Here is a 15,006-nt window from a genome sequence, read left to right on the forward strand (position 1 = left end):
GACTAAAAGAAATTGATACGAAAAAAGTGACGCAAATAAAAATTGATTGAAAAAGAAAATAAATTGAAGAAATCGATTTTTAAAAAATTGATATGAAAAATTGATTAAAAAAAACTTATTCAAAACATTGATTAAAAAAATTCATACAAAAAGTTAATACAAAAAATTGATTAAAAAAATTGATACAAAAAAAATTATACAAAAATAATTTCATGAAATCAACAGTAGATTCTCTACAGTGCAATATAGACTACAATGACTTGTGAACTAAGTCATTGTGGGGAGGCATGTGAAGCTCTTGGTGAGTTCCTAACTTCAATTGATCTAATAGATGAATGGGCGATTTCACCAATCTCGATAACACTAAAAATGGGAAACATTCATTGATCCTCATTTAATCCCTAACAACGACGGGTCTCCCTGCTAATATATATATATATATATTATTGGTTGGTTTCCTGTATTAAAGGCATTATTAAATAGAAAATCAAAATAGAGCACGTATGTAAAAATACGTTTTGAAGCCAAGCAAACGCAAAGAAAAATTATTTAATATTATTATTTTATTTCTTTGCGTTAGATGGCTTCAAAACATATTTTTACATTCATGTTGTATTATTATATATATATTTTTTCATCGTCTTCTAATATTGTCTTTCCAAATCATAATAACCACTTCTGTTTAAGTCTGACGAAGTTGCTGGATCGCAAATACGATCTGGTAGCAGAAACATGTGTAACTAAAACAGATAAAACGATAATAAATTATATATATATATATATATATATATTAGGTTGGTAAAAAATTATGTTTTTGACGTTCAACTTCATGTAAAAAATCAGCATTATTTTTGCACCAACCTATTATATACACTTAGAGGTATAAGTGATAAAAAGTGGGATAAAAGGGCTCAATCGTTAGTAGAGCTGAATATGTTAATCCATTACAATTGTTTTCACAGAACTTTCACCATCCGACGAAACAGACAGGGATTTTCTCTGTCAGTGGAAACAACTGTAATAGACTAAGTTAATGTTTTGAGTATATATATATATATATATATACTAGCATTTCAGCCCGGCGTTGCCCGGATGTTTGGAGGTGTATGTTGAGCAAAAAAAAAAAAAGGAAAAAAGAGCGGTCAATTTTTTAAACTTTGACCCCTATTATGACCCCTTAAAATTTATTGTTTTTGGCTCAAATCAAGTTATTAAGTTAGATCCATGTCCAAGGAACCTATATCTAAAATTTCAAGTGTTTAGACCGAAAATTATTGGAGGAGTTTGGTAGAGTTCTCAATGGTCAAATCGCTTAACTTTGACCTCTTAACAGCCAAATTTCTGGCCAAAAACCTATCACATCGATTTTCCCAAATCTCAGTACCCTGTACATCAAATTTCGAGTCTGTAGACTAAAAATTGACAGAGTTATTGCGTAGGGAAATGTACACACACACAGACACATTCACTTTTGTATATATATATATATATATATATATATATATATATATATACATACATAAGCATGATTGCTACTTCTTGACAGATTTGCAGATTAGACCACACATATGACAACTTAGCGTTGCCAAGTGTGCTGTAGAAGCTTCCTCATAAGACTGTCGTCCATGCCTTTGATTATGTGATTTTATAAGATTAACAAAACCAGCTTTTGACAGACAGTATTTGCCACATACAGTGCACTTTAGTTCCTGTTGCAATTTGTCTGGCAGTACACTATCATCATGCTTTCTTGAAATGCATTTTAAGACAACAGGTTCTACACACCACTCTTCAAAAATCTTACAACTTTCTCTGATGGTTTTCCTCTACAGTGATCGATCTTCCGCTTGAGCTTCCCAGTTATGTACATCCATCTCAAGTATTTTCAAATTGTTTTTCAGAGAATCCTTAAACCTTTTCCTTGCCTTCATCTATTTCGCCATAAAACAGTTGTTTAGGAAGTCTTTTGTCCTCCATCCTAAACAGGTGTCCAGTCCAGCGCATCTGATTTTGAATTATTTTCATTACGATACTGTTACGACTTGATCGCTCAAGAACCACAGTGTCAGGTGTTAGAGTTCTCCATTTAATATTAAGTATTCTCCGAATACAACTTTGATGAAACCTTTCCAATAACTTGAGATGCCTTCTATATGTTGTCCAGGTCTCTGATCCATATGTAGTGATAACGTATGCTTCGTAAACACTTGGCTTTGTTTTTGATGAGATTCCCCGATCAGACCATACACATTTCTCCAATTTGCCAAAAACACAACTATATATATATATATATATATATATATATATATATATATATATCAGAATATTATAGCACTTACACTCTTCCATACATTTATTAAAACCAATAGCACTTTGATCCTCAACGAATAATATATTTTCTGGAACTCTAATTTCATTTGATATAATTGATGACGTAATAATAGGTACATTTCCTTGCAAATTATTTTGGATTATTTCAACAGCCGTTCATCACTGATTTTGTACTGACTGCAACCACTTTCTTGCTCTGAAATTTGAGTGACAATAAGCCTCTCCAAGATTCTAGTACTCATACTAATAAACATGCAAAATAAAAGTAAGATGAACAACTTACCTCGAAGTAGATAGACAATACATTTACCAATGTATTCAGGAGTTTCTCCATGCAGTATGTTTGATTCTAGTTTATGCTAAAACATGAAATATTTCATTAGATAAATAAAATACAATTATATATATATATATAATAGTAAGAACAAAGCTGTAAAATAGAAGTTTACAATTAGCTTTTATTATTCGGCAGATTACTCCAAAATTACTGTGTTAGATAATCTTTATTCCATGGAGTTTCAAAAAATGCTAATTCTTCTCATCAGCAAATAATGAGATAAGAATGCTAGATATTAGCATTTCTGTACATTTGCTGGTTAAATTCTTTCAATTCTGAAAAAACAACATATAGAGACATATATTCGATTTAAGAATTTAATGCTTGACAAAAGGAATATATAAAAGGGGTTATTTTAATTTCCTTTATCCATGGATTTTCAACAATGGCTCATATCATCAGAGGAAATGAAATGCAGTTAGCAAAATGTTCGGCTGCAAATAGATGCTATTTTGCTTTTCAGCACAATTATTGAAAATAGTGTTTTGAGTGGTTGTGGATAATTATATGGAGAAAATTATACGAAAAGAGTAGTTGATACAACCTGGGTAGTCCATTATCAGAAGGAGTCCAATGTCGTTTGGGGTTATAAATCCAGGTGGGCAGAAAATAGGCCCATGGGAGAAAGTGATATTCCCATATAGCAAAAGCGTACTGCTTCTTATTGATATTTCAAAAAGTATACCGGGCAGCCTTATTTGTTGTTGCGTTGATTGTGTGTTGGTTGCTGTAGTCCAAATGCTTTCTCGGTGTTGACAAAGTATATCCGAAATTGGGTGGATATACGATTCCATTGTAATTATCCCCGTGAGTAATAGAATTTGAGCATTGAGTTAAATGTGCAATGGACCTCGGAATCAATAGTATAGTTATCAAAATACCAAAGATAGCAAAATAATCCTGGATGTGATATTTGAAATGGCACATTGGAACGGCTTGCTTGAGGTGTGAGTCTCTTAGAAAGATAGTTCGTTTTCTTGTTTATAGTGGATGAGGGAAACCTTATAGATGAGGGAAAGAGGAGAGTGGGGCGAAGTAGAGAGGGTAAAGAGAGAGAGGGGAGGGTTAAAGTTGGGCGAGCATACAGGTTGTTAATGGAATTTTTTTCGGCGGGGGGGGGGGTGATTTTAAGTTTAAGCGGGGAAATGGATATTCTTGTGATTTCAATATGGGTGTGCGTGATAGGGGGTGGGTGTGCTGTTTTTGCTGTGGGGATGGGTGAGCTGATGGGGAGGTGAGATAGAGACGAGTCATGGTATGAAAATATGGAATGTTTGGAGGGTTACTTAAGTGAGTTTAAGGTTGGGTTCTTTCAATTTTGAGTGTATATTTTAAAGGTGACTTGGTTAGTTGAGATAAGTCACTTAAATACGTTTGTTGTTGTAGTTTGATCTAGTTTAATTATATTTGTTTAAACTTTATTTAAAATATATATATTTCTGGACTCCTTCTGATAATGGACTACCCAGGTTGTATCAACTGCTCTTTTCGTATAATTTTCTCCATATAATTATCCACAACCACTCAAAACACTATTTTCAATAATTGTGCTGAAAAGCAAAATAGCATCTATTTGCAGCCGAACATTTTGCTAACTGCATTTCATTTCCTCTGATGATATGAACTATTGTTGAAAATCCATGGATTAAGGAAATTAAAATAACCCCTTTTATATATTCCTTTTGTCAAGCAATAAATTCTTAAATCGAATATATGTCTCTATATGTTGTTTTTTCAGAATTTAAAATTTCACCACGAAACTTATATATTGCTCTATTCTTAAATATTGAGCTTTTCCTTTTTGGCTAGGATCTCCTTGAAAGTATTACTTCAAGTAATATCTATCAGGATTTTTCATCTGAATTCTATCAGTGTCTTATCTCGCTTATATATATATATATATATATATATATATATATATATATATATATATAAGTGAAAGTGTCTGTATCTGTGTGTCTGTGTGTGTACATTTCCCTACACAATAACTCCGTCAATTTTAAGTCTACAGACTCGAAATTTTATATACAGGGTACTGAGATTTGAGAAAATCGATGTGATAGGTTTTTGGCCAGAAATTTGGCCATATATATATATATATATATATATATATATATATATATAATTTTTTCAAACAGAAATCTACATACATGCATGTTTCGTGGGCCCTACCCCTCTTCAGCATAGCTTGACTTATTAGGAATCGAACCCTGGACCTTTTATATTTTAGTCCGGCATCTTAATCCATTACTCTATGAAGCCATAGACAATTTTACTGTTACGTTTTTATCGTTTATATATGTAGATTTTGTCGTTGCTTTTGTTAAGCGATATTATGATTAGCGTCTCCACCTTGGACTGTAATACATAAGGCCTGGGGTTCAATTCCTAATAACAATCAAGCTATGCTGAAGAGGGAGTAGGACCCCGAAACATGCATGTACGTAGATGACTTTAAAAAATAAATAAATAAAATATTATTTGTTTACGTCCAAATAAAAAATGGGCGATTTTCTAAAAAAAAAAAAAACCACCAATCGCCAAGGTGGAGATGCTAAGCATAATATCATTTAAAAACTTAACAAAATCTATGTATGTATATATATATATATATATATATATATATATATATATATATATATATATATATAATTTGAGGTTGCTATTTTCCAAAGGTAGGTTAACCAGTGAAATATAACGAGGTTCATACAAGAGTGCTCAATACAGAAGTAGAGCAAGTTACATTTGTCTTTATATAAGCAGTAGTTTGTTGCTACACAGTCATGAGCATGTTTCGGCCTACCAGTATTTACCAACTAGAGATCTCATCAGGCAACAACCCTTATTTCCGAAAACGGAATTCCGTTTTGAATTCAGTTTTCGGAAATAAGGATTGTTTCCTGATGAGGTCTCTAGTTGGTAAATACTGGTAGACCGAAACACGCTCATGACTGTGTAGCAACAAACTACTGCTTATGTAAAGACAAATATATATATATATATATATATTTATACACACACATATATATATATATATATATATATATATATATATATATATATATATATGCAATAATTTATAGCAAATACAAAAATTTCTTTACTATTGTTAACGTCTATACTATATTCTCTGCTTGTTCCTTCCTTAGTCCATACATTACATTTTGAAAAAGGCTAAATACAATTTTTGAAGGCCAAACTGGTTTAAAAAGAAAAAGCCAGATTTCTGAAATTCGGCATTAAAACGGCCACTCTAGCAACTCTGATGTAATGGTGTGAGAAAGGAACTCATAGTAATTTCAACATGCATTGGTTCTTCACTGAAGAAAGAAGTCAGCGAAACGCTACATAAAAAGGGACCATTCAAAAGAAACAGTGCAAAAAAAGGACATCGTCTGAAGGAGTAAATTAACGATTGTCTCTTACAATGTTATTTTTTTTATTTGTATTGAACTATGTAGCACAATAATACTTATTAATTTATCTCATTTGGGTCAGTTTTATATTTAAAATACAATGGACACTATTTTCATAGGAATGTTAATAAACTCATATTTGCTGTGTGCTGTTGTTTTTTTTCTGACCAAACATCTAATTTTTGGCGCTACCCAGAAAAATATAAATTTTATCAAAACATATTTGTTGATTAAATATATTTCTCCATGGAATTTCCACAGGTCATGCTAGTTACTACTACTACTACTACTACTACTACTATTAGCGCTTTTGCTATGCATCTCCAAATTAAAATCGATTCTATTTTATGCAGATTTGTCATATTTTAAAAAATTAAAAAAAAAAATTTTTTCTCAGGCTTAAAAATAAAATTGACAGTTACCAAAAATAAACTCATTTTTTTTAAACATTCCTTCTATTTTTTTAAAACATTCCTTCTATTTTTTAAAAACATTCCTTCTATTTTTTAAAACATTCCTTCTATTTTTTTAAAACTTTCCTTCTATTTTTTTAAAACATTCCTTCTATTTTTTTAAAACATTCCTTCTATTTTTTAAAACATTCCCTCTATTTTTTTAAAACATTCCTTCTATTTTTTTAAAACATTCCTTCTATTTTTTTAAAACATTTCTTCTATTTTTTTAAAACATTCCTTCTATTTTTTAAAACATTCCTTCTATTTTTTTAAAACATTCCTTCTATTTTTTAAAACATTCCCTCTATTTTTTTAAAACATTCCTTCTATTTTTTTAAAACATTCCTTCTATTTTTTTAAAACATTCCTTCTATTTTTTTAAATCATTCCTTCTATTTTTTTAAAACATTCCTTCTATTTTTTTAAAACATTCCTTCTATTTTTTAAAACATTCCTTCTATTTTTTTAAAACATTCCTTCTATTTTTTTAAAACATTCCTTCTATTTTTTAAAACATTCCTTCTATTTTTTTTAAACTTTCTTTCTATTTTTTTAAAACATTCCTTCTATTTTTTTAAAACACTCCTTCTATTTTTTTAAAACATTCCTTCTATTTTTTTAAAACTTTCCTTCTATTTTTTTAAAACATTCCTTCTATTTTTTTAAAAAATTCCTTCTTAATCCTGAAAAAATGATTTGATATTTTCCCTAAATCTGGAGAAAAATAGAAAAAAAAAACTTGTTGTTTTTTTTTTTGTTTTTTTTCAGGCCTAAAAAAAAAAAAAAATTGAGAGTTTATTTTTTGCAAATATCTTTTGAGGTTTTAGAATCAGTGGCTGTCTGACGTCACAGCTTCCTCGAACGATGTGCCTAGAAAAGCAGCAGGAGCAGTTGTCGTACATTCGTCGTGCCTAAATCAGTCGTACATAAATAATAAAGCGCTTATTATTATTATTATTACTACTACTACCATTGTTATTACTATTATTATTACTGTTGCAATTATTATTACTATTATTATTATTTTTATTATTACAATTATTACAATTATTATTATTATTACTTTTACTATTACTATATTATTGTTATTACTATTATTGGTATCATTATTACCACTGCTATTGTTATTTACTCACTAGGAGTAGTCACGCAGGCCATCATCAACCGTTTCTCTTTGAGACCAACCTGTGGTCTTCCCTGGAGTCTGAGTGACAACAAGTCTACCCAGATTTTCAGTACTCGCCACCTTTCGATAACATTTGCAGATTAGTTTGCATTATTGCAACAACCATTTACTGTTAATTTCTTGTTGGTAGCGACCATTGCTCTTCACTGGAATTTGAGTGGCAATAGGCCTCCCCAAGGTCCAAGTCATCTTTGCACACTTCCAATGGAAGTCTGGTTAGTGCTTTCTCTCCTCGGTTTTTCCATCCTCCTTGACCTTTAAACTATTTGATGTGATGCCAGTAGTGCTGATGCCAGTTTTTTTTTTTTTGTGGGGGGGGGGAGGGAAAGGAGTGGAAAAAGGAGAGGGAAACGGAAGGAGGAGAGGAAACACGAACAGGTAATTTTTACTTTTGGTGTACCAGTTCTTTTGGTTGCATCTTTTTATGTCACTTCTGTTGCAGTTTCTCTATGCTCAGTTGGAATTTGTCGGCCATGTGTACTAGTTTCTGCACTCAAGGGTTTTCCTTAAGATTTTATCTGTTTTCAGCATTACCGTTCGTTATATAATTAGCATCTATACATTAATAGGATAGTGCGTGTGTTATTTATTTTGTGTGTACGTACAAGTGACTATCGTTTAATTGTTATGGACTTCCATTTCTTGTAATAAATAATTTTACCAAGAATTCTTCATGAGTTTTGGTTTCGGTTTCGATTATAGCTGATGGCACTTTAGTCATCTATTTTTTTTATAAATAATTTTCTCAAGAATTCTTCATAAATTTTGTTTTCGGTTTCGATTATAGCTGAAGTAACTCATGTATAATATATATATATATATATATATATATATATATATAAAATAAAATAAAAAATTACAACTAAATTTACCAAAATGATCCAAGATGGTAAAATTAAAGTATATTATAAATATTAAAGAATTAATATTTATAAAATTATCTCAGCCAGATGTAAAAGCTCGATAAAACCAAATAGGAAATAGAGCTTATAATATGAGCAAACAGTTAATAAAATATGTTAAAAAACACTTTGAAATGAGTTAAAAACATATTTAATCTGAAAAGGAAACACTAGATAAATGGATAGTCCTTAATCCGCGGAGTTTCGAAGAAATACTTTCCTTCTCATCAGAGGGTAGGAATTAGGATAATGCGGGATCGGATTTTGCATGCAGAAAAATATATATATATATATATATATATATTTTTTTTTTTTTTTTTTTTTTTTCATAAGTTTTGGTTTCAATTCAAGCTGATACCCTCAAGTCATACGGATGTTTTTTTGTTTTTTTTAAATCGCAACTTTATAATATATAAAAATTGATAGAAGTTTAACTCTATAATAATATATACGAAATCTGCAAGAATTAAAATATTTAAGTATACTTTACGACCGGGCTACGCCTGTCGTCCCTGCTAGCTTAGATAAATACTTTTGCAGTTTTAACAAAAAAGCTACAATAATATCAGAGCGTCTCCATTTACGCTGAACATCTACAGAATGCCAACATCAATACATTACATATGAATGAGTCCCTTGTGGAATTTCCACAGGTCCTGCTAATTATTATTATGAAATGGGAAATTTAAATCTAATCTGTTGCTAAGGTTGCTGGGAGAAATGATTGGATCATTCTACCGCTCCAGAAAGTATCTCTCGACGCAATTCTCAACCTGTATAAAAGTAAGATATGTCTTAAGATGGAGTACTGCGTACACATCTGGAGAAGGGCCGCTCAGAGCACTCTTTTCTGCCTTAACAAAATCGGTTTTGCAATCTAGTGGGAGATAAAGTTCCTTTTTTTTTCTACAGAACTGACATTGCTAGTCTTCCTCTACTCTTTTGTTATTTTCATTGTAGGTGTTCGTCCGAGCTCCAATCTTTGGTTCCTCCTTGCAAAGCATTTGTAGCAAGGACTCATCTTATTGCCACAACTGCAAAGAACTTTCCTTTCTTTCCTGTATGTGTCTAACATCAAACGGATTTTCCATGAACAGAGTTTCTTTTCAAGGACTGCCTATATATATGAACCACACTACCAGCATGTTCATCTTCAAATCCAATGTAAAAAAAAAATATTTTATCATAAATATTGTTCATAAATAATCAAATTTGGTTCATTTCGTTCATGATTTTCAATCATCTCATAATATTCTTTATCATTTACCTAACTATCCATCCATTTCACTATCCTCAAATGACTTTTGGCCTTTATAAGTGGTGAATCCTGACTAAAAGAAATTATCAAACATAAAAATGAGGTATTAAAACAGCGAATTACTGAAGACCATTAGACCAACGAGTCAAATGAACTGGAACAAAGGGAGCAGAAAATAGATTAAAAAAACAATTCTTAAGAACCTATGCTACAAAAGTATTTACAAAAAAGACTGAGGCTAGCAACATCACGTCTGTGAGAGAGATGTTTCAATGAAGAAGAAAGGGTGGGGTTAATTAAATTACAGATACTTTTTTGCAAATCGGACAGAAATTCACCACTCAATATTTCACAAACTTTTTCGACATGTTTATGCTTGCTTTGAGAGATTTTTGCAGAGTCTGCTTTCTTTTGCTTATTAGACATACATAGTTCCATTGTTACTACCCCATCTTTGCACGGTTATTCTAGTTATTAATCAGATAGTTAACTTACTGAGTGAGGAAGATCCGCAGGATATTCCTTGTTTGCAAACGTTTGGATCATAGTTTCAGTTCGTACATATCCAGGCCATAAACTCAAATAAGACACTTCATGTTTCTTTAGTTCGTGGGCACAATCCAAAGCCATTCTGTCACACTGAAATGGTGAATATAAATATCATATACATATATATGAAAATAGAACAATAAAATGAAAAATAAATAACATCAAACATTATATATATATATATATATATAGTAAATAGTAAGTTATAAAATATATATGGCGATTAAGCCTGATGATGAATCCTAGCGTGGATGAAACGCGGAATATTCTGTGTAGCTTAATCGCCATATATATTTTATAACTTACTATTTACTACCTAGCTCTACCTACGTATTGAGCACTGTTGAAGTAAATACTTAAAGTTTACGCATAAATCTATACTTTCGTATATTAATTTATGTGATTAAATGAAGTAGTCATATATATATATATATACACACACACACACACAAGGTGTCCAAAAAGTCACTGAAGGGTTGCAAATCTTTGTCATTTTACCATTAATTATTATTTCATTTCTCTATTGCTCTATTTCAGATATTTTACAAATAATATTTTGCAAATTAATTATGGATAAGTGTAGTATTGAACAACGTACGAAAGTTGTGATATTTTTTTTTACCAAAATCAGGGGTCAAGTTCAGTAACTTTTTGGACACCCTGTATATATAAGGTACTTGTGCATTTTTGGTACTGTGCTGAAACCCAAAAGCATTCTGTTACACTGAAATGGTAAATATAAAGATTATAATATATATATATGTGAAAATAGAACAATAAAATTAAAAATGAATAACACAAAACATTATATATATATATATATATATATATACACTCGTAAGCAAAAAAAAAAATGGGCCAAACAAATTTTATGCATTTTATTGCACTAAAAACTATATTGAACAAAGAACAATTGAACAAGGAAACTTAAACGATACTAATAACACAGAACAAGACATTTACTTTAATAAATGCTTAGTATGGAATCGCATTCCTTTTGATTTCTTTAAAAGATCAATCCTTTTAGACATGCTCTCAACCAAAGTGGAACACTGTGAAGAGGAGATGCTATTCCATTCGCTTTGTACAGCTTCCCACAGTTTGTCATTGTTCAAAAAATCTCTTCTGGACAATGCACGAGATATTATGAACCAAATATTTTCGATTTGGTTTAAATCGGGGCTTTGACCTAGCCAAAATATCACATCAATTGAGTTATCAGAAAACCATTTTTCTGTGACTTAAACAGTGTGTGCAGGGGCATTATCATGTTGAAAAATAATGTTCTGGGATATTCCCAGCTTCTGAATACTTAGTAACAGCCCTGTTTCTAATATTCGAATGTATTCCTTTGCATTATCCCTCCATTCCTGTGTTTAACTGTCGTTTTTATGTAACAAGGCGAACATCTTTCTCCAGTTCTTCAATTGCATCATTCGGAAGCATCACTAACAAGTCGAAATCTTGATTCATCTAACCAGAAAACATTCCTGAACCAGTCTGTATCTTTCTTGCCATAACACGAGAAAAATCTCTATCATTGATGTTCTTCTTAGATAAAAATGGCTTCTTTGCACACCTTTTAGAGGAAAATCCCATTTCTTTCATTCGTCTAGATATTGTATATCTAGAAAGAGAATTTTCAGCCCCTGTTTTGAATTCTTTGCTCTGGTCAACATAAGTTTTCTTTCGATCCTTCAAAACAGTTAATTTAAGCCTGTGGTCGTCCTTCAAAGTAGATGCTCTAGGGTGACCAGATCCAGATTCCCCTTTTACCAAGCGTTCGACTTCAAACCTTTGACCAATTTGCTTCACTGCAAAAAATAATGTTTTCACATTTTCTTTTCTTAAAATATAAAAAATCTGCTTATAAGTCATTTTGGACTGCCTTAATCCTGTGATTCGGTTTTTTATATCCTCGCCAATATGCAGTCTTACCATTTTTAGGATTAATTTTTCACTTATTATTATATGCTATAATAATAATGATCTGCAAAATAAAAATTTTCAGTTAAAATTAACAAAAATTCATGGAAAAATATTGAAAAATCGATTTCTTCCTTCTTTCACTCTTGGCCCATTTTTTTTTTTTTGCTCATGAGTATATATATATATATATATATATATATATATATATATATATATATATATATATATATAAATATAAAAGGTAATTCTGCATTTTTGGTACTGTGCTGAAATAATAACATTATTATTTTGAAAGCCATTCTTAACATGGGGAGGGTGTTTTGTAACTATTCTGTGCTTCTACCTAAGAATTGAATAAAAAGAAGATACTGTGAAACTTGAATTTAACCTGAAAAAACTATTTACAAATCGTGCGGTACCAAAAATACATAAGCAACATAAATAAACGTTTGGAGACACCACTCTGCTCTATGAAGTACCTCAAACCACTCTATTTTATACTGATTAGCACAACAAGGATTCTCAACCAAATGTTGGCCAATAGCAGAGTCTAAAGTTGCAGAGGAAGGGAGACTCACATATCCTGTCCTACCCTATATAATCTTCTTTTTTTTTTTACACATGTTCTTCCCCTTACAAAGCATATCGCCACTTGAACGTAAGGGGCTACTATGTTTAGGAAAGATTAACAAGACATGTTTATGTTACATTTAAACTTCTGCATCCAGGGAAGCAGGCAGCAGGAAGGAAATTCCAAAGTCTAGTTGTTCTAGGGAAGAAACTATTAGAATAGAAAGTTTTCTGGTATTTAGGGACAACAACAGTGAAGGGGTGAGATCTTATTGCTAAACAGGTTTGTCGGGGGATATATACGTTGAGGGGGTACAAATGAAACGAGTTCATCAGAACACATTCCATTAAAATATTTGTAAAACAGACACAGAGATGCAACATTGCAGCGATGGGACAGGGGTTGGAGCTTAGTTGACAAAGTGGCACCGATTAGATTGACAACTCTTTTTTGGACTTTATCTAAGAGGGAGAGACTAGTGGTAAATGCACCAGCTCAGATGTGGCAACAATACTACATGCATGGGCGAATGGTGGCCTTGTGGAGGTACAGGATACTCTCAGGCGTGAGGAGTCTTCTAGCTCGATAGAGGGAACCCACCTTCCTTGTAGCAGCCTTTACAATGTCCTCTATGTATTTGTTCCAGTTCATATTGCCCGCAAATGTTAGGCCGAGGAGTTTGAAGGTAGAATTCTCAGGTAGGGTGCTATTTTTCATGGATATAGGGGATTGGAGAGGCGTCTTGTAATTGTTAAAGGGGAGCAGCTTAGTTTTACTAGCATTAAATGTTACCATTGGATGGAATGTGCTGATTTATACAAGTCTGTAAATGCAAAGAAGTCCGCTCCACATAATGAGCATCACACTGGCAATGATATGCTTGCAAAAAGAAGGAAAAGCTGCTCTAGTAGTAATATCAAATGCCAGGAAACAGTAAAAGCAATTAATAATACTTCTAACAATCTGTTTTGTTAATTTTGTATCATTATCTTCTATCCATGACAATTTTAAGTAAACAAGGAATTTTAAAGGCCCATATATTTTAAAGGATTTAAAATCTGCAACCTTTTTGTTAATACAATCATTACTAAGGTCATCAGGATAACTGTTACTAATGAAAATTTCCCTGATCTTATCCAGTTCAGAGTCTAGTTTGTTAGGTGAGCAAATCACTAGGGCTCTATATACCAACGTAATAATTATCCGATTTTTCATGATTTAGGCACAAAAGAAGACCAGTTCACATACAGGCCAGTAAAAGTCGGTTTCCTGTAAATGGTAGTGAGAAAGCCACCTATTGAAGTCCAACAGGAACATCCAAGAAGGGAAGAGTGTTATCTTTATCACTTTCCATAGTGAACTGTAAAGCCCATGAAAGGAATTCAACCTATTAAAAAATGCTGACGCTTCATTTTGCGATGCAAACGTAGCAAAAGTATTATCAACATATCTTACATATGTTGTGGATTTAGTTCCTGAACTAAAAAGAATGGATGCATAATAACCGACGAAAATATCAGCTAAAGTTAGGACCAATTGCCTTCCCATTGAGATCTCGTCAATCTGACTGCACATAATATCAGCGAGGCTAAACTGATCTAGTGCACATTAATATAAGTTCTGTAAATATCTTCTTCAAAAAACAAGGAGAGATCAGGCAACCATCATAGAGTGCATCGGTGCAAATACTTTGACTTTGGCATATAGATGTTTGAGGTCCAGGTTTTGGACCTGTTCATCGTTCCAATGGAAATATTTCCTAGACAACTTTGTGGCATGCGTGACACAGAAACCCAAGGATTTGCACTTCCATTTAGGAGGATGGACAATATAAACTCGGCAGCAATCCCCAATGGGCGTCAAGTCTGCTTTTGAATTCGTTTACCGTTTGTGCTTGTACAACTGCATCTGGGAGATCATTCCATGTGTTGACAACCCTCTGTAAGAAGGTCCCTTTGCGGACATCTAGCCTGCAGTGTTTTTTTAAGATTTTGAGGCTGTTCCCCCTGGTTGCGCTGTTTTTGGTGATCTGAAAAGACGGCTTTCTTGTATCATAGATCCCATGGATGTAC

At 32.0% G+C, this 15,006-nt stretch overlaps 1 protein-coding gene across 1 annotated transcript in view; it reads right to left on the reverse strand.

Moving 5' to 3' along the window:
- Positions 1 to 15,006, reverse strand: part of LOC145243649 (dehydrogenase/reductase SDR family member 1-like) — a 69,538-nt gene that overhangs the window by 11,932 nt on the left and 42,600 nt on the right. The window contains exons 7-8 of the mRNA XM_080106695.1: positions 10,381 to 10,524; positions 2,615 to 2,690 (exon numbers count right to left, since the gene is read on the reverse strand). Coding sequence (XP_079962821.1) covers positions 2,615 to 2,690; positions 10,381 to 10,524 — 220 coding nt within the window. The remainder of the gene's footprint in view (positions 1 to 2,614; positions 2,691 to 10,380; positions 10,525 to 15,006) is intronic.

The sequence above is a fragment of the Euprymna scolopes genome, chromosome 22 (genome assembly GCF_053919585.1).
Source record: "Euprymna scolopes isolate OS-2025 chromosome 22, ASM5391958v1, whole genome shotgun sequence".
In the NCBI taxonomy this organism is placed as follows: Eukaryota; Metazoa; Mollusca; class Cephalopoda; order Sepiida; family Sepiolidae; genus Euprymna; species Euprymna scolopes.